This window comes from Leishmania braziliensis, chromosome 25, assembly GCF_000002845.2.
Source record: "Leishmania braziliensis MHOM/BR/75/M2904 complete genome, chromosome 25".
NCBI lineage: Eukaryota > Euglenozoa > Kinetoplastea > Trypanosomatida > Trypanosomatidae > Leishmania > Leishmania braziliensis.
Window position 1 is genome coordinate 296,255 of NC_009317.2, and position 23,694 is coordinate 319,948.

General features: G+C 59.7%; 6 protein-coding genes across 6 annotated transcripts in view; all 6 read left to right on the forward strand.

The window, feature by feature from the left end:
- Positions 1-706: 706 nt before the first annotated feature.
- On the forward strand, positions 707-1,489 carry LBRM_25_0810 (conserved hypothetical protein; the record flags this gene model as incomplete). The annotated part of the gene is made up of 1 exon (XM_001565536.1): positions 707-1,489. One exon carries the CDS (start codon positions 707-709, stop codon positions 1,487-1,489), a length of 783 nt encoding a protein of 260 aa, XP_001565586.1.
- Positions 1,490-2,178: 689 nt separating this feature from the next.
- LBRM_25_0820 (conserved hypothetical protein) lies at positions 2,179-3,813 on the forward strand (the record flags this gene model as incomplete). The annotated part of the gene is made up of 1 exon (XM_001565537.1): positions 2,179-3,813. The coding sequence occupies one exon, from the start codon at positions 2,179-2,181 to the stop codon at positions 3,811-3,813; it is 1,635 nt and encodes a 544-aa protein (XP_001565587.1).
- A 707-nt stretch (positions 3,814-4,520) lies between these two features.
- Positions 4,521-5,852, forward strand: LBRM_25_0830 (conserved hypothetical protein; the record flags this gene model as incomplete). Its single annotated transcript, XM_001565538.1, has 1 exon — positions 4,521-5,852. The coding sequence occupies one exon, from the start codon at positions 4,521-4,523 to the stop codon at positions 5,850-5,852; it is 1,332 nt and encodes a 443-aa protein (XP_001565588.1).
- A 1,138-nt stretch (positions 5,853-6,990) lies between these two features.
- Positions 6,991-8,334, forward strand: LBRM_25_0840 (gamma-tubulin; the record flags this gene model as incomplete). The annotated part of the gene is made up of 1 exon (XM_001565539.1): positions 6,991-8,334. The coding sequence occupies one exon, from the start codon at positions 6,991-6,993 to the stop codon at positions 8,332-8,334; it is 1,344 nt and encodes a 447-aa protein (XP_001565589.1).
- Positions 8,335-9,470: 1,136 nt separating this feature from the next.
- On the forward strand, positions 9,471-13,163 carry LBRM_25_0850 (conserved hypothetical protein; the record flags this gene model as incomplete). The annotated part of the gene is made up of 1 exon (XM_001565540.2): positions 9,471-13,163. One exon carries the CDS (start codon positions 9,471-9,473, stop codon positions 13,161-13,163), a length of 3,693 nt encoding a protein of 1,230 aa, XP_001565590.2.
- Positions 13,164-14,354: 1,191 nt separating this feature from the next.
- LBRM_25_0860 (putative dynein heavy chain) overlaps positions 14,355-23,694 on the forward strand; it is a gene marked incomplete at both ends in the record, with an annotated part of 14,154 nt that continues 4,814 nt past the window's right edge. The window contains one exon of the mRNA XM_001565541.2: positions 14,355-23,694. This exon is cut by the window's right edge and continues 4,814 nt beyond it. Within this exon, the coding sequence (XP_001565591.2) occupies positions 14,355-23,694 (9,340 nt within the window).

Consider the following 23,694-nt stretch of genomic DNA (forward strand, 5'->3'; position numbering starts at 1 on the left):
TGATGGACGAGCTCTGTACCGATTTTTTTTTTCGCTAGAATCCCTCTGCCGATGAGGAAGGAGCGACACAGACAGGCAGACAGACAGATGCACATACATACATGAACGCATGCAAAGCGCATACTTGAAAGCGAAATACCATGAAGGGTTTTTAGTGGGCACCAACGCCGCAGCGCGTATGAAAGGAGAGGAAAACGAGGTTGGCAGCAAGCGAAGAAAATAGTGCGCTTGCGCGCTTGAAAACGACCCACAATGCGTGTGCATGGGCGTAAAGACTGCCTTCTCTCCGTGCGTACGCGCCTCTCTCCTCCTGATCGCGTTTCCCCATGCAGAGTGTGTATCGTGCGCCATCCATCCTTCCCCTTTGCATCACGACACACCTAGTGGGATGCGCTGGTGGTATCTAAGCGCTCTCAGCTCGCTGCCGTTCTGCCTCTCTCACATCAGACCTACTCGCCCTCTTCCTTCCTTGACCGCCATCACTGGCCGGTCCATCGGAGCCCATGCCGCCGTCGCCGCCCCCCTTTGAAGAGGTCACCGGGCTGCAGGCCCGCACTTCATCCCATACACACAGGCACACGCAGACACAACGTACCGCGCAGCGGACCACCAAGCTCTCCTGCCGCCTCCCCCCCCTCTCCGCCCTTCTGGCCACCCTCGCCTTCTCTGTAGATGTAGGCTTTGTTTTTACCACACACCCTCCCCGATGCTGCTAGCGCCGTCGCTTCAGGTTATGGACCTCGTCCACATGGTCATTCAAGGCAACCTCTCCGCCCTGATGGAGGACGTCACCCCGTCCAACGTCAACTACACGGATCCTCAGTACCGCCTATCGCTGCTGATGTGGGCTGTTACCCTCAACCGACTCCCTACGGCACAAATGCTGCTCAGTCGCGGGGCCTCGTTGGCGCTGGTGGACCGGCACGGGTTCACGATCCTGCACCGAGCTGTGTGGAACGCCGACGTGCCGATCATTCACATGGTACTCTTCATAACCCCCATGTCGGCAGTCGCTTCTTCTTCTGATGCTGGTGCCACAGGCACACACACCTTCACCACCTCCTCGCAGTCGGCGTCGTCTTCGCTACTGACGTGGCGTCCCGGGGCGCAGCGCCTCGTGAACGCCGTGCATCCAGCCACCGGCCGCACACCGCTGATGCTGGCTGCTCTTTCCGGGCGTGCTGACGTGGTTCGCTTTCTCCTTGTCACCTGCGCCGCTGATCCGTACCCGCGGGACTCGTACGGCCTCACCGCCGTGGATCTGGCGGCGCTGTGCGGACACCTGCATGTGGTGCAGCAGCTGCTGAACCTGACGGTGGCGCCGAATGGGGCTGGCGACAGCGCCGCGGACGTGTTTCCTACAACGCAGTGCAGAGCCGAAGACTACATCGAGGTCGCCAAAACGATCCCGCAGCGACAACGTCTGTGCGCCGTCAACAAGCTTCTGAACGAGAGCCTCACTGAGGCCTCACGCGTTGCGGCAACCTGATGCAGTGCGGCGCCTGTGTTGAATGGTCTGTCTTGGATGTGTGGATATCAGGTTAACGAAGGTACTGTTCGTCGCTTGCGCTCTCCCTCGCACGTATTTCCGTGGCTTAATCACTCCTCACGTTATAGCATACGTGCTTCGCTTATTTCTTGATTTCATATGCTCACCGATGTTCCCTAGCGCGCTTTGTCCTCGCGTCTCGCAACATGCTAGCCCCTCCCCCCCCCCATGCGCACGGACACGCCTGCTGCGCGTAGATCATGGTCGGCTCTGAGCCCACCTTTTGCCATTCGCCGCCTCTTTATCCCTCTCCGTCTGTGTCCTCATGTGGCTCCAACGTCTGCGAATGCCTCACTCACTGCGTTTCCTTCGCTGCCAAGCCGTATGTGTGCGTATTCTCAACTCGCTTGCCTGCCTGTACACTCTCCCTCACCCGCCCACCAACCATCTTGCCTTCAGCTTCTCTCTACACTCACCGCTCACCCTCGCAGAGCACGTGCGTCGTGTCTCGTGCCGTATGCCCACATGGAGGACTTCGCCTTCGCCAATAACAAAAAAAAAAAGCAGTGATCGACAAGGACGATCGCAGGTGCACTGACAGCCCTCTGCCATTCTTGAGTGCGCCGACGCTGGAGCAGCAGTAGACGTCGAGTGCGGCGGCCATTGAGCTGGACGCAACAATAGTGCACATGGACGGACCCGACGACACAGACTCGCTGGCGGAGGAACCGGCAGTCACGACACGCTCGCCGAGCATCACGACCACGACAAGCACGCCGGCTACAAGCCTGAAGGTCAAAGGCAACCCCAGCAGTAAGAAGGAGCGGGGCACCGCCATGCCGCCGGCGACCGCGATGCACAAAGTGAAGCCAATGTCGGCTGAAGACTCTACCCTGCTGGCGAGCCTGCCGGCGGACCTCGCGGAGCACGGCGCCACCAGCACCCACATCAGCAATCAAAACGTGTCTGATGAGCTGAGCAAACAGAAGGACGAGTCGAAACGAGGGGGAGAGGAGTCAGAGCACAACTTGTCGACCGTGGCAGGCGTGCTGACTCGCCACGCCAAGATGGAAAAAGCGGAGGATGCGGCAGCACTGCTGCCAGAGAAGCCACGCCGCGACGGAGACGGCGACACGTCAGAGAGCAGGCTTGAGGAGTCTGAGGAGCTGCTTGGCGACGTGCACTTCTACGAAGCTCGCAGCAGTCGGTCTCGCTCGCACTCCACGGCGCCACAGACCCTGACGATACCGTACCCCGCCTCTGCGTCGGCACTGTCTGCGTTCGGTGCCAAGCAGGAAGACAGCGAGGCGTGGGAGGCGGTGGCGCGGACGGCCATCGATGCCCAGGAGCGCCAGCTGTGCCACACCTTGCTCAGTATTTTTCCTCCCGAGCTGCTGCGGGACGCCGAATCGGAGCGGTGCCTCGCCAAAGCGCGGGATCCCGGGAGTGGTACCGAGGCTATGGACGTCAAGAGCACAAGCAGCATGCCATCTCAGCCTGTGAGCAGTGGTCCAGCACTATCCCCCTTCCTCAGTCCCGAGCCACTCCTGCCGCTGCTAAAGGCATTGTGCGAGGACAAAGCCTACGTGCACGGCGCGTGGTGCCGTTACGAGGACGACCTTGCGGTCCGCCGCATCCAGAGCAGCATCCAGCGCAAGCGGCAGCGCCACTCATTCAACAAGGGTGGTCGCAAGGCCTCCCCGAGCGGCCCAACCGCTGCTGCACAGCGTCGAAACGGCGACGCTGACGGAGGTGATGAAAGCGGCGCTGACGAGGATAAAACTGCGGAGGAGGACGAGCTCCAGCCACCGGAAGCGCATTGGGTGGAGGTGCCACCGGCCTTCACGGGAGGCCCGCTGCCATTGCCGACGACTGCCACTCACCCCGCGCCAGTCAGCAGCGTAACTGGTGGATTTCAGTGGACACCGTGGCGCTTCTACCGAGAAAAGCGGCGGCGCAGCGCACGGCGCCCGACGGAGTGCGGCACGTGTCCCGCCGAAGCGAGGTCTTCAGCCGTGGCCGGTGCCGTTCGGCCGGGCCTCTTCTCGGCTACCCCCAGCAACACGGCTCTCAGCAGTGCTGGCGTCCCCTCTCCCGCCTGCTCTGAGGTGCCCTCTCTGCCAGTTCTTCAAGTGGAGGTTGACGTACCGAAAAGCGCGGCGGCTGTTGTGGCCCCCATGACGCCGCAGGAGCGGAAAGGGTACGCACGCTACGTGATGAGCAGCGGAAAGCTGCGCCACGACTGCCGCGACCCATACACCTTCCTCGTCTCTCGTGCAAAAGAGATGCGTATCCAGTGGAAGCGCCAGCATCCAATGAACTGAAGCACATGTGCGCGTCGGCACAGGCAAACACATTTGTGAAAGCACCCAGACACAAGCACGCAAAGACGCGTGCTGATGCAACGTACCACTAAAAGAGTCGGAGATGCAGCAGGGCAGTGAGGAGTTGCATACGAACGAACCCCATTCACCACCACCACGGCTGCTGGCTGCGCACCTCTGTGGGTGTGTGCCTGTTGAGGGATGTAGCGACGCGCCCGCTTCTTCCTTTATTCCTTCCCTTCTCACTTCCGGCTCTCTCCCCCGGACCTCTTGTCTTCATTTGTGTGTGTCTGTGTGGTGAAGCGGAGGCGGGAGGAGTCATAGTGATGAATCGCAGCTGCCCGTGAGGGCAGGAGAAAGAGGGAGGTGGTAGGCACACCCCCTGCACTTTGCCACCAGAGGCGCCTCAACTTGGTGTCAGCTGCTTCCGCATACTACACTCCTGCTCCTTCCCTCCCCCCTTTTTACGTGTCTGCCACTCTCCTCCACACGGATGATTTCGACTGGTGATGTGGATGTCCCCCGCCCCCTCCCTTTCCATCGAGGGGCATTTTCCCTTTTTTGCCGGAACGAAGCCCCCCAGCCGCTGCTCAACAGCAGAAAAGGGGGGCGCCAACGAAGGAGCGTATCGTGTGGAGGGACTTGGTGCTTCCTGTCTCGCCTCACCGCCTCCCTCCCCCCACTTCTCTCCGTTACTCGCACACAAAATGAACTTCGCCACAGCCGAGGCTTCTGCCACAGCGGAGACAAGTTTGCAGTCGGTGCCCCTCTTGATCACGTGTCTGCACGCGTCTGCTGTCTCCACCCCTCCCGCAGAGGTGCGCCGAGCCTTTGACATCATCGAGAAGCTGCTCTCTAACCGTGTTCAGCACCCGGCGGAGCAGTGCTACACCTCGTTCTCTGCCACAAGCACGGCGTGGGTCAATCGCGTTCTCCCGCTCGTCTATGCGCTTCGCTTAGCTGCCTGGATGGGGTGCACGCTAACAGCTGAGGGCACACGATACGTGTTCATTGACAACCTCAGTAAGGCGCACGCACCGGTGGAAAGCAACGCGGAAGACCGGCGGCGGCGGCGTGACCAGCAGCAGCAGCAGCAGCAGCAGCTGGTAGACCGCCTAGACGAGCTCCGTTGCGTCGCTTCCGTATGGAACATGTCGGTTGCGGAGATTTCTGTAGGTGCCTCAAGGCGTTACCAAGACGCATATGGGGAGCTGCTCAAGCTCTTTCAATCGGCCCAAGATTCTATTGACCGAGAGGAGGTGTGGACACGACATATCAACTGCCTGCAGCTTTACTGCCTTCTCGCCCGCGTGCATGGTGTGGAGCGGCAACAGGTGACGACGCTCTCTCAGGCAACTTCGGATGTATTAAGTGGAGAGTGCGCCGCGTCATGGACGGCGCGTGCGCAGCGAGAACTTGATCGATCTTTATGTGCGTCAAGCTCACTACCCTTGTGCAATGCTCAGGGCTCAAGCATGACACGGACGCTTCCTGTCCTTGACGCACGGCGCACTTGCCGCCGTGGATGCGAAACTCTCGCGACGTGCCTGGCAGATGACTCGCTCCAATGGTTGCTCTCACGCGTATCGCTGCGCGAACTCCGTCGTATGTGTGAAAGTGCGGTTGCTGAGTCTGCCAGTGGCGCTGCTGGCGGCAGAGAGAGTAGATCTTGTACTACCGTCCCGCTGATCCCCGGCTTCTCTGTCAAGGTTGCAGAGCGACTTCGTCAGCAAGCGCAGCTTGACCAGCATCAACGCTACATCCGCACAACAGGCCCCGCGTATCGGCGGCTGAGCCAGGAAGAGCGTCGCCGCGGTGAGTCCCTTATCCTCAGCATTGCCGCCCTCCTCCAGCAAATCGTCGAGGTCTCGGAGACGCAGGGGATGGTGCGTCACGACCGGCACGAGGCGCGTCGGCTGATGGACAGCTTCCGGCAAGACGGCAACCTTGTGAAGCTCTACGCCTTGGAGGAGCAGTACATGGCAGCGCTGGAGGAGGCGAAGCTGCTGTACGGGAAACCGCTTGTCTACACAGCTTGAATAACGTAGTGTAGACAAGCGAACAACTCACGCGCGGATGTTTGCGGGGCGTCACCACGACAGACGTCAAGCGCTGGTTTTTCCCTTGCCGTCCTTCTTTGTACACGACTTTGACGACAATGCCTGCGCGGTGGCAGTCGCGTTAGCTGGCAGTATAGCACGCGCTTTTTCGGCTGCTCTCGCATGCACAAGCACACACACGTTCAGCACCACTGCACACCGGAGAGGCAGGTGGGGTGTCCTAGTCTACTTGTGAAGAGGCGATGCATTAGGCAGATGCTGCGAAATGAGTAGAAAACAAATGCTTTGTGGCGTCTCCGCCCTCCCACCCCCCCCCCTCCCCCACAACATCGGCCACCTTCAGGGTACGGCTGCCAGTGACGACGTCGGTATCTGGTGTAACATGAAAGTTCAGCGTAACTCTGCGCTCTCTTGTTCTCTTCCCTCTCTCCCCCATTCTCCACCCACCCCCGCTTGGCCTATACACACACGCACAGAAAAGTATACAGTGCATCGAGAGACATCAGCGCGCGCACCACCACCACCACCACCACCACCACACACACACACACACACACACACGCCACCCCGTAACGGGTGCGTACGCCTCTGCCTACCTCTTCTGACCTGCACCTCTGATGAGTGGTGGTTCTGCCGTCGAGTGCCTCCTACCCCATACAAGGCCTGAGACACAAAATATCACTCACGTGGAGCCAAACACAATCCACGGGTGAGAGCAAGAGGAAAAGAGGGCTGCAGCTGCAGAGAAGGACAGAACAGCAAGGCAGGCCGTGAGACGCTCAAAGAGGGGGCACAAGGGAGACGCCAGTGTGACTCCTTCATTCATGGCTGTCTCGATGCGTGGGAAGAGAGTGGCAGACAAGCTAGCGACGGCATAGACACACAGCCCACACAGGCAGCGCGCGGTAGACGAAGGACCGTACTTAAAGACCAGTGGCGCTCCCTGTGAGAACTCCTAGGTAGTGCTACCACTTACACGAGAGCAGAGGAAGAGTTTCTCCTCCTTACAAAACTCGCAGACACAGAGAGAGAGAGAGAGAGAGTAGCCGTATCGCTCCGCGCGTGTGTACTGCCCTTCTCCTCCCCTCCCCTCCCCTCCTCCCTATCTGGTTGCGATATGCCTCGTGAGATCATCACCATTCAGGCCGGCCAGTGCGGCAACCAGGTTGGCAGCGAGTTCTGGCGGCAGCTCTGCCTCGAACACGGCATCCGCCTTGACGGCGTCGTGGAGCCGTACGCCGTTGGTGGTGAGGATCGCAAGGATGTCTTTTTCTACCAGGCGGATGACGATCACTACGTCCCGCGTGCGTTACTCGTGGACCTCGAGCCGCGCGTGATCAACGCGGTACAGCGCGGCTCGATGCAGAAGCTCTTCAACACCGAGAACATCTTCATTCACAAGGAAGGCGGTGGCGCCGGCAACAACTGGTCTCATGGCTACGAGCTTGGCGACCAGGTGCAGGAGACACTCTTTGACATGATCGAGCGAGAGGCCGAGAACAGCGACAGCCTCGAAGGATTTGTTCTCACGCACTCCATTGCGGGTGGTACGGGTAGCGGCATGGGCAGCTATCTTCTCGAGAACTTGAATGACAAGTTCCCCAAGAAGCTCATCCAGACGTACAGCGTCTTTCCGAACCAGTCTCGTGGTGGCGAGAGCGACGTGATTGTCCAGCCGTACAACAGCCTGCTGGCTGTGAAACGACTGACACTGCACGCCGACTGCGTCGTCGTCCTCGACAACACTGCACTGAACCGAATCGTCACCGACAACCTCCACATCGCCTCCCCCACGGTGGAGCAGATGAACGGCCTCGTCAGCACCGTCATGGCCGCCTCGACGGCAACACTGCGCTACCCAGGGTACATGAATAACGATTTGATGAGCATGCTAGCCTCGCTCATCCCTACGCCTCGGTGCCACTTTGTTTGCACCGGTTACACCCCCACCACGCTCGACACCTCGAACATTCAGTCCTCGGTGCGCAAGACGTCTGTGCACGACGTGATGCGCCGACTGCTGATGCCAAAGAACATGATGGTGTCGACATCCATGAAGAGCGGCTGCTACATCTCTCTCCTGAACCTCATCCAGGGCGACGTCGACCCAGCGCAGGTGCACCGCTCCCTCGAGCGTATTCGCGAGCGGTCACCGACGTTCATTCCGTGGGGACCGGCCTCCATTCAGGTCATTCTGTCAAAGAAATCGCCATACGTAGACACGCGGCACCGGGTAAGCGGCCTCGTGATGGCAAACCACACGAGCATCCACACCCTCTTTCACCGCACGCTGAAGCAGTTTGACATGCTCTTCGGCCGCGGCGTCTTCCTCGACCAGTACCGTAAGTACGGACCAACCAAGGACAGCCTGGATGAGTTCAGCGACGCGAGAGACGTTGTGGAGAGCTTGGTGGCGGAATACAAGGCGTGTGAGAGCTCCGACTACATCCGAAACTTTTGACGTGGGCAGCAGCCGCCTCCTTGTGTTTCTTTTCTTCGTGACCCCCCCCTCCCCCGATCTCTCTCTCCCTCTTGCGTATGCGTGCGGTAATACGGGTAGTCCTGGTGTTGGTGCCATGTACCCCTGCAACGCCTGTCTGTACTGCCAACACGCATGCGTGGGTGGCTGTCGATGCTGTTCTGTTGTCGCTGTTGTGTCGAAGAGGGGGGAGGAGATATTTTCTCTTGCCCGTTCTCTTCTCTTAGGTTGTCATTGTCGCTCTTGACATGGTATAGACGGATGATAATAGTGAGTGGGTTTGCTGTGCCCCCCCCCTCTCCTCATGGATCCACAATGCGTTGCCCTTATCCACTCACTCGGGGAGGAGGGGCCTCTGAGGAGATGCGTCTCCATCACCAACGCAAGGGCCAATGAAGAGGTGCAGCGTGGGCGCGACATGATCAAAGTAATTGAGTGAAGTGTGCACTGTTACGCTCGCACAAGTGCTTGCGTGGCTCTATGTCTCGGTGCACATGCGGAAGTCGATGAAGATGTCCTTGGCTGTTGCGTTTTTCCTGTGGTATGAAGTGTCTGGTGACGTAGTGGCAGCAAACCACCTCCCCTCTCCCCCTCCCCTTTCCCACAGCGCGTCCCGCTGCTTGGGTGCATGCAGTCACAATGCCGCTCCTCCTCCACCTCCTCCCTCCTCCGCTACACAATTCGTTGCCTCGCTTCGCCCACGCCCCATCAATCAATCACTGAAACACAAGAGGAGGTGCGTCGTCAGCTGAAGTCGGTGTTGTGTGCGCGCTTGTGTTTCTAATTCTGTAGGAACGCGGACACAGACACATACATGTGAGCTGGCGTTGAAAAGTACGCCCAGCCTCCTCCTCAGCAACCGCAAGAGCACCTTTCGCCAGTTTCCTTTCCTTCACCGCAACAGCAGTGCCCGATGGCTCCTCGAGTATACATCATCGTTGAGCGTTGCGGTTCTTTCTCCCTCTCTCCCTCCCCTCTATCCCTCCTCTCATACACGTGCAACCGCTAGAGAGCTGCGCATTGCTACACAGAGAGAGCGACACACACGCACGGACATAGACGCATAGATTCTTGAAAAGGCGTTTGTTAGACAAGGCAGGGGGGTGAGGAGGCAATTCATGTCGGTCCTTCCTGTCGGGGTAGACCGTGCTGCGATTCAGGAGCTGGAGGAGCTTTTCCGGTCCGCGGACCCCGCCAACACGGGTCTGCTCTCGTACACCGAGTTCGCCTATCTCATCCTGCGCAGCGGAGGAACGCAGGAGCAGGTGGACGCCTTGATTGAGCAGTTCGCCGGGTCGTCGCGTTCGCAGCGGGTGGTGTACTACGGGGCACTGCTGGAGCAGCTGTATGACTCTGTGGAAGCAGCTGCAGACGCGCACGGCGCTGTCGAAAATGGCGGTGCGAGACACATCTCAAGCCCGTTACTAAGGACATCCTCGCTCGACCGCGCCTCTCTCAAGCCGCCCCTTGATACGTCTGACAACTCTCCGTTGCCGATTCCTCCGGTACCGACCTGCGCCGCACCGTCGTCGTGGTACCCCCCACCCCCGCCAATCCCTGGCGGTGGTGTCACTGCTGCTGCTACTGCTGCTCCTCCTGACGTCATCGGCACACGTCGGCATGACACCCCTCCTGCAGTGTCGTCCTGCTCACCATTCTACAGGTCGATCACACATGCCGGCGCCAGCGGCAGCGGCACCTCCACCCTTGGCTCGCGTGAGTCGTCCACTGCAACCCACGCAACATACACCGCACTCCACGACCGTCAGCTGTCTCAACTTCGCAGCAACAGCAGCCGTGCCTCCTTCTCCAACCCGCCCAGCGGCCCGTCTTCTCCGTACTCCTCACGGTTTGTCGAGTTTGCGCTTCGAACTGCCACAGCGGCGGCGGCAGTGCCGCTTCAGCAGCAGCGACTCGGTCGCGCGCCGTCACGAGGCAGCACACACCCGAGCCTGTCAGCGTCCAGATCACGAAGCCGCGACGGCTTGCGTAGCACTGCTCTCACAGGATCGCCGATGGTGGGTACAGAACACGGTGAGAGTGCGCGGGCGCACAGTGCCATGTCGGCGCCGCACGACGCTGCAGGCACTAGTCGCTACCCTTGCTCTCTACGTGTGTACCACCCGACATCGGTGGATATCGAGCGCCGTCATCGAGAGAGCTCCACAGAGCGCATGGTGCGCGCAGCAGTCGAAGTGAGTATCCACGGCAGATCGCAGCCCTGCTTCGATGCCGAAGGCCGTGCAGGTACAGGCAAGACCCACGAAAGTGAAGAAAAGCGCGGTTCAAGTGTTACTCGTGTGCCACCTGGCGCACAGCCCGCCGCATCGTCGTCTTCCGGTGCACCCGCGCTTCACTTTACTGCCACCCATCGTGCTAGCCACACCGCTGAGCCGCGAGCGAAGAGCACCAGCGCGTCCTTCACCGAATATCGTGCAAGTGAATCGGACCTGTGTCATGTAAACCCTAGTGGCCACAGCAGTCACTGCAACTCCGCCGCCACGGCATCACTTCTATCGCTGCGAGACATTTTTCAGCGTTACCTGGCGCCAAAATCGTCGCGTGACGGCACAGTGCTGCTGAGCGAGTTGGAGGAAACACTGACTAGGCGTGGGGTGAATGTACACCCGCTAGAGCTGGAGGCCGTCGCCGACTCGCTGGAGCTGAGCACGGTACCGGGGGCCATCGAGCGCCATGGCAGTACACAACAGCACCACAGCTTCAGCACAAGCCTAAGCAGCGGTTTAGGGGCGCTGGTCGCTACGGCTGGATACACACATGGTGGCCCATCGCATCATTGGACGTCCGTCAATGCCTCTGGAATGGATAGCACGGACGCCTCCGCAACGACGGCGAGCCGAACCACCATTACCGGCGGTGCAGATCGAGCACTGAACCTGGTTGACTTTTGTGTGCTCGTCTCGCGCCTGCGCCCGGCGCTCATTCAACACATTCGCAGCCCCAGTTTGTGGGAAAGCACAACATCCATCGAAGCAGTCAAGGCACTGCGGAGATGTCAGCCTCCGACGGGCAACGACCGGCTCGGAGGTCGTGCAGTTGGGGAGGCCAATGACGGGGACAGAGACGACGGCGCCAGCATTGCAGACGTAACGGTGTCGCCTATGACCCCAACAACGACCGCTCCTGCGACGCCCCGGTCCACCACGTCCTCGTCGAGCCCGCAGCCACGCTCCTCCGCGCAGCATCATCGTCAGCAGCAGCGCTCTCTTGTGCGGCACCGTTTCTCCGACCCGCGCCGCTCACTGAGTGCGACCAAGATGCGCGGCGCGGCGGAATCGACAGTGTTATCCGCGGCGCTGCCCACGGCCCGCCAGCTCTCCGCCGATCAGCAGTTCTCCGTCGAGCACGCGCAGCGTGAACCACAACGCAGTCAGCCAAGGAACGAGAGGGGCGACGACCACCATGGCTCTGCCAGATATGCACACCCAACTGTCGTTTCCCAACAGCGGCGCAGTGGGCTGCACGTACCGTCAATCACAACAGCCCCGCTACGCCGCACCAAGGTGCCTCTCTGGCAGGATGAACTGCGCGCCAGCGCACGCCGCAGCCACACCAGCGCCGCTCACTTGCCGTCGTCCACATCACGGGGTAGCTCGGGTGGCTCAATCTCACCCGACGAGCGCCATTATCCGCAGGAGCCGCGATCGCGCTGCGCTGATGTTTCTCTCCGCAATCCCGCCAGTGATCTTTCCACTCGCGTCGTGCGTGAAGAGTGGGGTACCCGCCTCGCATCTCGTGATGCTGGGGGGACCCTTGCGCCTTCACCAACGACGGCATCGGCACAGTTCTCGCCGACGTGCAGGTCACCGCCGTCGCCGCCGTCAGCAAGCAAATGGGGGTCGCCTTCCTCGACGCTGGCGCCGCGCCTCCTGGAGGCACTTCAAAGCGCCTCGTTGGCGCTGCTGCGCCGCTGTACCCAGCTGGACAGTCGGCGCACAGGGCGCATTGCACCGAGTACGTGGCTACGCGTACTGCGAGAAGCTTGTCCGACTTTGACTGATGCAGAGCGACTCCGTGCGCAAGAATGGATTCGGGCAAGAGGGCAGGGGTCGGCCAGTGGCGACGACTACGCGGCAGTCGTAGAGGACATACTAACCGAGGCGAACCTCGCCCCTCTCAGCCCCGCGTCTGGCACGAAGCGCAGCGCCGTCTGGCGTGGTGACAGTACCGCAGCAGCCTCGTCGCCTCACACCGACGCCACTCGGACGTACAGAAGTCCTCAAGAGCAAGGCACGGCTGGTACGAGGTCGCCGGTGCCACCCCCGTCGGCCGTAAAGGGCGCCTCGACAGCTTCCAGCCTCTCTGCAACGAAGCCGCTTGCCACCGTACGCCGCAGACCGAGGGGGCGCGCATCCGCCTCCGCATCACCCGATACCTCAGCGAGGGCTCAGAGAACTGACGCGGATGCAAAACGGCTGCTTGCGCACGAGCTGATGACCGCCTGTGGCGGCGACACTGAGGCACTCGTAGAGTACTTCCGGGCCTTTGATGTGGCAGACACGGGGCTCCTCGACGAGCGCGTGTGGCGAGCCAGTTTGGAGGAGCTGTTTCGACGGACAGAAGGTAAGGAGGCGCCAGCATGGGTCGTGGGTGGGTGTGTGCGCCTCTCGCGTATGCCCCTGGAGATAACGGCTGCCACACCGTCGCAGCAGCGTGGCACACCACTGCCAGCTTCCCCTGTGCTCTCCGCAGCGCGCGCACGCGTCTCGCGCGTGCCACCAGCGATGCGCCGCAGGTTGTGTGATTACCGCTACGTCTTGGAAGAGCTTGGCGTCCATGCCGACGGGTAAGAAAGGTGCCGCACCGCGCTACTTCGTTCACCGCTCTCGTGCACCTCCTCACTCGTGTAAGTGGCAGTTTTCTTCCATGGTTCACCTGCCTCGATTGTGTTGCAGCGCTGAGAAGATTCAACAGTGTTTTCGCTCATTGAGAAATGAAAGAAAGCAAACCGGCACAGCTGCGTCGGCAGAGGCTACAGACACAAGCGAGAGAGAGAAGCACATTCGGGAGCAGTGGGTATGCAGTATTGTACCGATCCTGCCCCCTCCCCCCCTCCCTCCCCCTCCCTCGCTCTTCGATCAAGGACGGTTGCTTATCCCCCTCGCCTGTTTTCCTCGGTTTGCATGCGTGCACCGGTACCGACACAGAGACCCATAAACACGCCACACTATGACGCTTCCTTTCAAACGATGCCTCCCCTCCCTCCCCCCTCGTCTGCTCATCTGTGCATACGCTTGGCTCACTCACTCGGGCATTACGCACACAATACACACGCCTCTCTCCCCGAAAAATAAAGCTAACCAAATGTGTTGTGCTGAACGTGTACTTATCGTATCTATGCATGCACACACACACACAGACACACACACTCCGTGCTTTCATCCGCCCCCTCACACCTCCCCCCTACTTCCTGTCGTGAGTCTCCTGCTTGCCCTCCGTTGTTCGCCCTCGGTCCCCATCCCCCTCTCTTTCGCTGTTTCATCAGACCTCGCTGTGCGTCCGCGCTCTTCTGCCGCGTTGTGACGTCCGTGTGCACTCCTGGTGGGCGTAACACCCACGGTGTTGTTCTTGCTCCGTTGGCATTGCTGCTGCTCTCTCTCTCTCGCGCACGCGTGTGTGGGTGTGCCGATTCTCTGTCTTATCACCTACACTGAGTGACATACATCAGACGTGGTGCGCTGGCCCGCCTGTCTTTTCCCTGTTCGCCTGCCTGTTTGTCTGGTTAGTTGGGTCGTTTCCTCCCCACCCACCGACTGCCCTTGGAGCCATTCACCGCGCACTCACCGTCTGCTGCACGACTGCCATCATCGGACTGGAAGGAGAAGCAGAAGTCAAAACCTGAACAACGACCTGAGAAGAAGAGCACAAGCAGAACACGTGCCTCACCTACTTGCCTCCCTCTCCGGACACCCGCATCGCCGAAAAGACAAATTAAATCGCCTTTTGCTTTTCCCTGTTTGGGCGACTCACTCACAGGCACAATGGAAGATCCACAAGTGGCGGCACTCGCTGCCCAACCCGGTAGCGCGTCTGAGGTGAACCGCCTCGTCCGCTCTGACCTCCGTCACCACTACGTCTTCTCGCGCCTCAAGGACTTCCTCTCCAACGGCGACGCTACCAAGGCGGATGAGTTGACGCGGCAGCTGGACCGAAACTTCACGGACGGATCGGCGAACTTCATGATCGTTCATGACCTTCTCCAAGGTACCGGCGCCAACACACTGCTGTTCACATATCAACCGGTGAGTGCCTCAGCCGCAGCAGACGTGGTGGCGGCCCCGGCCGCTGCAACGGCAGCAGACGCGAAAGCGGTCAACAATGGTGGCGCTGGTGCGGCTTCGGATGCCCCTGCCACTACTAGTGATGGTGGCAGCGTGGAGGATGTGCTGCAGGTGTTGGACCCCACGAAGAGCAGCATCCAGCACATCACGAAACGTTTCGTCTACGTGATGCGCGCCAACACTGGCACGCCGATAAATGGCAAAGACTTGACACAAGCGGTACAAGAGGTGTCGATGGGCGTCATGGGGGCGAACGTGCTCACCAGCTACGAGCACTTGCTGACGGAGGTGTACACGCCGCTGCTGAACCGGATGCGCCACTGGGGAAAGAACACGGTGGACCAGAAGAACCAGTTCATTGTCAACCTGATGCAGTACGCGGACCGCGTGAATGAGCTGCAGCAGCTGCAGGACGACACGCCGACGCTGGCCCCAGTGAACCAGGCAACGTGGAAGCATCTGCGGAGCGGCGGCGTCAGCAAGCGCGGCGGTACGAGCGACGCGACGGTAGTGGCCAGCCTAGCGCAGACCGTGGAGAGCTGGGTGCAGACAGTGAACGAAGCTGTGGCACGAGTGCCCAACTACGAGGCGGAGCTGCAGGACGAGCGCGCTGGCCCGAAGACGGAGAAAGATCTGTGGAAGACGCGACTCGCCAAGTTGCGGCTGCTCGAGGAACAGCTGCAGCACGTCTCGGCCACACAGGCGGTGCAGTACCTCCGCGAGGCGCGCAACCCACTTGTGACGCAGTGGACGGAGATGGACACAAGCCTGACGGAGGCACTGGCGGAGGCACAGGAGAACGTCAAGTACCTGCAGTCGCTGGACACCTACTTCGATGTACTATACTCGTCCAACCTGCAGCGTATCATGACGATTATGCCGACGCTCATCACGAACATCCGCATGATGTACACCATCGCCCGTTACTACCCCACCCGCGAGCACATGACGGCGCTCTTCTTCAAGATCACAAACGAGATTGTCCTGGCATGCAAGCGCGCCATCAACCCGTCTGGCACCCGCTCGCGCATCTGGGACATGACGCACGATACCGCCTCACTGCAAGACCTGATTGGTCGCCTGCAGGCGAGCGCGAAGCTGAATGAAGTGTACATTAAGGAGTACCGCAAGGCGCAGGAGTACTTCCTCACCCACAGTGAAGACAGCGGCGGCCGTCTCTTCGATTTTGACGAGCTGCGCTTTCTCGGTCACTTCAATCTGTTCGCTAAGCGCGTGGACAAGCTCATCACTGTCTTCCGCAAGGTGGAGCAGTTTCGCCTGCTCAGGAGCTTCCACGTAGATCAGATGGCGAGCCTGCTGCCCCGCTTCGACGAGTACCTCGGCCACCTGCGCGGCAAAACGACAGACATCCTCGACGTGCACGACAACAATAAGTTTGACGTGGAGTTCAAAGTTTTCGAGAGTCGTCTGTCAGAGCTGGAGACGTCGATGCAGGTCGCCATCAACTCCTCCTTCGAGAATATTACGTCTACCGACAATGCCCTGCTCTTGCTGAAGAAATACCAAAAGATCCTGCAGTCCGAGACATTCGCGGCGGACCTGGAGTCGAAGTACCTTGTCATCTTCCATAGCTACGGCATGGAACTGGAGAAGGATCAGAAGACATATGAGCGCTACAAGGAGAATCCGCCGATGGCTCGCCACATGACACCGGTTGCCGGCGCTATCAGCTGGTCGCGCCAGCTTCTGCGCCACATCAAGGAGCCAATGGACAAGTTTAAGACGAACCGCACCATCATGGCGAACACGAAGGACAGCAAGAAGGTGATCCGGACGTACAACAAGGTGTCAATCGCCCTGCTGGAGTTCGAAGCAATTTGGCTGGACGCGTGGAAGCGCTCCATCGAGTCGAGCAAGGCGGGCATGAGTGCAACGCTGCTCGTGCGTCACGACGGTCGGCTGTACGTCAACTTCGACAGCGAGATTAACCAGCTTATCAAGGAGACACGCTCACTGATGCTGCTCGGTGATGTCGATGTCCCGCCGGCCGCCAAGTCGCTTCTCATGCAAGAGCAGAAGCTAAAGGTCTTCTACAACGAGCTGACCTTCCTCGTGAAGGAGTACGAGCGTGTCATTGGCCGCCCTGGCGAGTCGAGGCGGTGCGCTATCATCGGCATTACCCGCCCTCTTCTGCAACCAGCCATCCAGCGGCTCGACGCGATCATTCGGCCTGGCGAGACCACACTGACGTGGACCTCGATGAATGTTGACACCTACCTGGAGCGCGTCCGCAACGCCATCAGCGATCTGGATCACCTGGTGAGCAAGGTGAACGAGACGGTGGCGCACCGCATCCAGTCAAACCTCAAGGCGGTGTCGTCAACGCTGCTGGTGAACCTTTTCGAGGAGCACGTCTCACTGGACCAGTTCGTGCAACTGCAGGAGCGCCATATTCGCCAGCAGTGCGAGGTAATGAACGTCAAGAACCGCGAGGTCGAGAGCGCCGTCGACGACGTTGTGGAGCTCATCGTGCGTTACAACATGGCGAACGCGCAGCAAGGCGTCGTGCAAACCGGTGGCACCAAAGGAAGTCCCTGCAGCATAGACCGTGGTGCCCCGACGTCGACGGAGATGGCGCCCGCGACGGGCGTCAACAAGTCCGTGATGGCTACGGATGCGATGGATGGCATCACCCAGGAGAAGGTGCGGGTACTGAAGGGACACTTTCACCGCCTCACGTTCAAGGCCATTCTGACCTGCACGACGCGGTCGCTAAATCTGCTAAAGAAGCGGGTCGGTACGCACAACCGTGTCGCCTTCCTTTTTTCGGAGACGCCTCTCTTCGACGTTGATGTGCAGCTGCTGAGCGCGGAGCCGTACCTGGTTCTGAGCCCCTCGCTCGACGAGGTGCAACTAACGATCAACCAGTGTGCGACGGCGGTGCTGTCGTGCAGCAAGTACATGACGCGCTGGCACTATTTCGATGAAGAGGGCGCGAGCTTCTACGAAGAGATCGCGCGAAACAGGGAGGTGGTGAAGGTGGTGCTGTTGCTCACGGGTAGCGTGCATGGGCTCAAGAAGCAGGTCATGGAGTACCTTGGTCATTTCTGCAAGTATGAGGCTATCTGGAAGGAAGACAAGGACGAGGCCTACGAGGGCTTCCTTCATGCAAACCCGACGCTAGACGACTACGAGGCAAAGCTTAGCGAGTACGTGGCACTGGAACAGGAGGTGAAGAGCCTGGCCCCGTGCTTCAACGTTGGAAGCCTCGCTCTGCAGAACAAGCCGCTGCAGCTGGAGCTGCTGCAGCGCATCTCCGAGTGGAAAGAGGTGTACATCAACAAGCTCTACGCTCAGGCGCAGCGTCAGCTCGACAGTCTCACTCTGAGGATGGAAGAGGAGGCGCATCAGCTGCAGATGCCGATTCCTGACCAGGACAAGCTGGAGGACCTGCGCGTGCTGATGAACACCCTGCGCGACATCCGCGACCGCGAGTCCGTCGTCGAGTTCCAGTTTCTACCGGTGCAGCAGTCGTACGCCCTCCTGCAGCGGTACACGTCGATCATCCCGAAGGAAGAGACGGACCGCGTCGAGGATCTGCGCATCAAGTGGCGCAAGCTGCAGAAGGCGGCACAGCTGCGGACGGACGACATCAACAACATGCAGCACGGCTTCAAGAAGGGCCTGACACAGGAGGTGCAGAAGTTCGGGGCGGAAGTGGTCGCGTTCCGAAACGACTATGACTCGAGCGGGCCGATGGTGGAGGGCCTGCCGCCGCAAGAGGCGATGGAGCGTCTGAAGCGGTTCCAGCGCCAGTTCGATGACAAGTACCGGAAGTGGATGACGTACATGGCGGGTGAGGAGCTCTTTGGACTACCCGTGCACAAGTACCCAGAGCTGGTGAAGACGAAAAAGGAGCTGGAGCTGCTGGATAAGCTCTACACGCTCTACATCAACGTGCTGCAGAAGGTGAACGGCTATAACGACATTCTGTGGTGCGACCTCGATTTTGACGCCGTGTGCGAGGAGGTCAGCGTATTCGTCAACCAGTGCAAGCGCCTTCCCAAGTCGTTGCGCGACTGGGACGCGTACGTGGAGCTCAAGACGATCCTCGACAACTTCATGGAGCTGCAGCCCGTCATCCAGGAGCTGAAGAGCCCTGCGGTGGTGGAGCGGCACTGGCAGGAAATAATGAAGGTCTCTGGCCACAAGTGGCGTACCGACCCCGACGTGTTCAAGCTGCAGGACCTCGTAGACGCGAATCTGCTGGTCGCTGCGGAAGAAGTGGTGGATATTGCGACGTCCTCAGCGCGCGAGGCGGAGATTGAGGCCAAGTTCCGCGCTCAGGAGGCGCTCTGGAAAGACCAGGAGCTGCACTTCAGCGAGTTCAAGCACCGCGGCCCCATCATTCTGAAGGGTGATGACACTACTGTCATTCGCGAAGCGCTCGAAGAGTCGTCGTTAGCCGTCAACTCGATGCTCTCCTCACGCTACTGCGCCTTCATGCGCGAGAACATTCAAGGCTTCCTGCAGAAGCTGGTGAAAGTAAGCGAGACAATCAGTCTGTGGACAGAGGTACAGTTCACGTGGCAGTATCTCGAGGCTGTGTTCGCCGGCGGCGACATCATGAAGCAGCTACCGCAGGAGGCGAAACGCTTTGCCATGATTGACAAGCAATGGCAGAAGATCATGAACAAGGCGAACGAGACGCCCAACGTGATTGTATTTTGCTACGAGAACGAGCTGCTGCAGAGCCTGCCAACGCTCAAGGAGCAGCTGGACGAGTGCCAGCGCAAGCTTTCCCTCTACCTGGAGCAGAAGCGCAACCTCTTCCCGCGCTTCTACTTTGTGTCCGACACGGTGCTGCTGGAGATTCTCTCGCAGGCGAGCGACCCACAATCGATCCAGCCACACCTGGCCTCCATCTTCGATGGGGTGTCCGCCGTCACGTTCGAGCGTGTGAAGCCAAAGGCGGCTGGCGCGCAGCCTTACTACCAGGTGGTGGAAATGATCTCGGGCGAGGGGCAGGTGCTGGCCATGCACGAGCCCACCCCATGCGTCGGGAACGTCGAAGACTGGCTGACGCGTCTCTGCACGGGCATGACGAGGACAGTACGCGAAGTGGTGAAGGCGAGTGTGACGGAGCTGCCGGCGCTGCTCACCAACACGGCCTATCTCGGCACGATCATCGATCGCTACCCCGCGCAGGTGGCGCTTCTGATGCTGCAGCTGTTTTGGACCGCCGATATGACGGAGTGCATCCACCGTGGTGTGATGCGGGCGCGGGGCAAGGAGGCCGTCGCTGCCCGCTCGAAGTGCGATGCAGTCAAGAACTTCCTTGTGAACATCACCACGTCGCCGGAGCTGGAGAAGAAGCCGCTACGCATGCGCACAAACATTGAGACGCTCATCACGATTCAGGTGCATCAGCAGGAGGTCTTCATGGAGCTGCAGAAGGCCAGTATCAAGGACATCACACACTTTGACTGGCTCAAGCAGGCGCGCTTCTACTACCGCCCGGAGCGGGACGCAACGATCATCTCCATCGCCGATTCCGACACAGAGTACTGCAACGAGTACCTTGGCGTCAAGGAGCGCCTCGTCATCACGCCGCTGACGGATCGCTGCTACATTACGCTGTCGCAGGCGCTGGCCATGTACATGGGTGGCGCACCAGCTGGCCCCGCCGGTACCGGCAAGACAGAGACGACAAAGGATCTGGCACGCACGTACGGCAAGTTTTGTGTCGTCTTCAACTGCTCCGATCAGCTAGACCGCCATGCCATGGGCAAGATTATTCGCGGTCTGTCGCAGGCGAACGCGTGGGGCTGCTTCGATGAATTCAACCGTATCGACCTTCCCGTGCTCTCCGTTGTGGCGCAGCAGGTGAGTTGCGTTCTGCAGGCGCTAAAGCAGCACAAGGAAAAGTTTATCTTCATTGACGGGCAGGTGACGGACTTGATGCCCGGCGTCGGCTTCTTCATTACGATGAATCCCGGTTACGCTGGTCGCCAGGAGCTGCCGGAGAACCTGAAGATTCTCTTCCGTGGTGTGACCATGATGGTTCCAGATCGGCAGACGATCATGAAGGTGAAACTTGCCTCGCAGGGGTACAGTCAGGATGACCTCCTCAGCAAGAAGTTCTTCATTTTGTACAAGCTGTGCGAAGAACAGCTGTCGAAGCAGCGCCACTACGATTTTGGCCTTCGAAATATTTTGTCGGTGCTGCGCACGGCTGGTGCGGTGCTGCGCCGCAGCCCCGGGAAGGACGAGGAGGAACTCTTTATGCGCACCCTGCGAGACATGAACCTGTCGAAGCTGGTCTTTGAGGACATTGACCTGTTCGACTCGCTGCTCCGCGACATGTTTCCTGGCCGCCAGTTCGTGAAGGGCACGCACCCGGAGATTGAAACGGTTATGAAGAAGGTGGTGGAGGAGAAGGGACTCATCTACTGGACGCCGTGGGTCAGCAAGGTGCTGCAGCTGTACGAGACGAAGCTTGTGCGACACGGCATCATGGTCGTCGGCCCCGCTATGTGCGGTAAGACGCAGTGCTACGACGTTATGACGGATACACTGTCGCGCACGACGGTGCCGCACCAGCAGCTGCGCATGAACCCTAAGGCCATCACGGCGCCGCAGATGTTCGGCCGCGTCGATGTGGCAGGTGACTGGCACGATGGCGTGTTCTCGTCCTTGTGGCGCCAGGCAGTGCGGAATGCAAAGAAGAAGAATATCTGGATTGTCTGCGATGGGCCGGTAGATGCCATCTGGATCGAAAACCTGAACACCGTTCTGGACGACAATAAACTGCTGACGCTCGCGAACGGCGACCGAATTCAGATGAGCGACACGATGAAGTGCTGCTTCGAGGTCGAGAACTTGGCGAACGCCTCCCCGGCTACTGTGTCTCGCGCTGGTATTGTGTACATCTCCGACGTCATTCTCGGTTGGATGCCAGTGCTGGAGTCGCGGCTGCGCGCCACAATGAACGCGGATGGACAGATGCTGCCTCGGGACGTGGTGAAGCGCTGCCACCCGCAGCTCGCCGAGAAGCTGCTTGCCATCTTTCTTCCCATCAACCCGGAGACGAACACAGTGCCGGAGAGCTGCATCACGAACAAGATCGCCGAGTTCTACAGTCGCGAGTGCACGGTAGTGATGCGCACGTCGGTGGCCCACCTTGTCGAGAATGCGTTCCACCTCGCTGTTGCTCTCGGCGACGAGATTGGGGATGGCGCCGCCGTATCGCAGCAGCTGGCGGAGAAGATCTTCTGGTTCTCCATGTCGTGGTCCTTTGGTGGTACGCTGGAGCTGCAGGACCGGTCAAAGTTCGACCAGTTTGTGCGCAGCAAGTTCTCCGCACTGCCACCGCTGGCCGAGGGCCAAATCTTTGACTTCTTGCTGAACTGCAAGACAGGTGAGTGGGAGCCGTGGTCACACTACCTTGAGCAGTGGCGATACCCAGGCGACGACCGGCTCGACTTCTCCTCGCTGTTCATCCCGACCGCCGACTCGGTGCGGTTGCACTACCTCGCTAAGTGCAACTTCCTGCAGAACCGCCCCACACTCTTCATCGGCGTCAGCGGTACAGCCAAGACGGTCACGGTGGAGCAGTTCCTCGGCAGCATTAAAGCGCAGGACGAACAGAGCAACTTCCGAAAGGTGAACTTCTCCTCGATGACGCTGCCGCAGAACTTCTACAACACGCTGGAGGACATGACAGAGAAGAAGATGGGCTCGAACTACGGCCCGAAGAACTACGAGCGACTCACCGTCTTCATCGATGATATCAACATGCCAGAGATCAACGAGTGGGGTGACCAGATCACGAACGAGATTGTGCGCCAGGTGGTAGAGATGAGCCAGGTGTACGACCTCAGCAAGCCAGGCATACGCCGTGAATTCAAGGGCCTGGTGTTTATGGCCGCTATGTCGCACCCGTCTGGCGGCAAGAACGACATCCCAAATCGGCTGAAGCGGCACTTCACGGTGCTGAACATGCCGCTGCCGGAGGAAGCGAACATTCAGCAAATATTTGGCACCCTCTTCGAGGGTCGCTTCTGCAATGAGAACTACGCGCAGAGCGTCCAGGACATAGCGCGCATGCTGACGAAGATGTCTATCAGCTTCTGGGAGGCGATGGGAAAGCGCATGCTACCCACGCCTGACAAGTTCCACTACTTCTTCAACCTGCGCGACCTCTCGCACATCACGCAGGGCATCATGCTGACAGGCATGCACTCCGACCCTGACCGACCGGAGAAGCGCGCTCAGAGCAAGCCGTGGGAGACGATCACCGACGCTGTGACGCTACTGCGCGTGTGGAAGCACGAGTGCGCGCGTGTGTTTAGTGACAAGCTCAACAGCGTCAGCGACAAGCGCTGGTTCGACGAGAACATCCAGAACTGCATCCACGACCATCTGTCGTCGACGCCGTACAAGGACCTGGCAGAGCTGGTGCGGGAGCCGGTGTACATGGCGAACTTCATGCGCGACCCCATCATGGACCCCGAGACGGGCGAGCAGATGGAGCCGGCGCCGCGTATTTACGAGGTGGTGCCGTCGATGGACTCCGTGTTGGAGCGCCTGATGAAGTCGATGCAGGCCCACAACGAGACCCCGGCTGGCCGCGTGAAGAAGCTGAATCTTGTCCTTTTCGAAGCCGCGCTGAAGAACGTGTGCCGCATCTCTCGCGGTCTCTCGCTGCCGCGCGGCAACTTGCTGCTCGTCGGCGTCGGTGGCAGCGGCAAGCAGTCGCTGGCGCGCCTCGCTGCCTTCGTGAATGGTCAGGACTACGCCACACTCACAATCTCAAAGGGCTTCGGCGTCAACCAGCTCTTTGACTCGATTCGCGAACAGTACATCAGTGCCGCAACCAAGAAGCCCGTCACCATGCTCTTCACCGACAACGACATCAAACAGGAGGTGTTTCTCGAGTACATCAACTCCTTCCTGTCGAACGGCGAGATTGCTGGCCTTTTCGCCAGCGACCAGCGCGATTCGGCCATCAACGACATCCGCCCGATCATGAAGAAGGACCCGTACGCAAAGTTTGAGGATATGTCGGAGTCGCTGT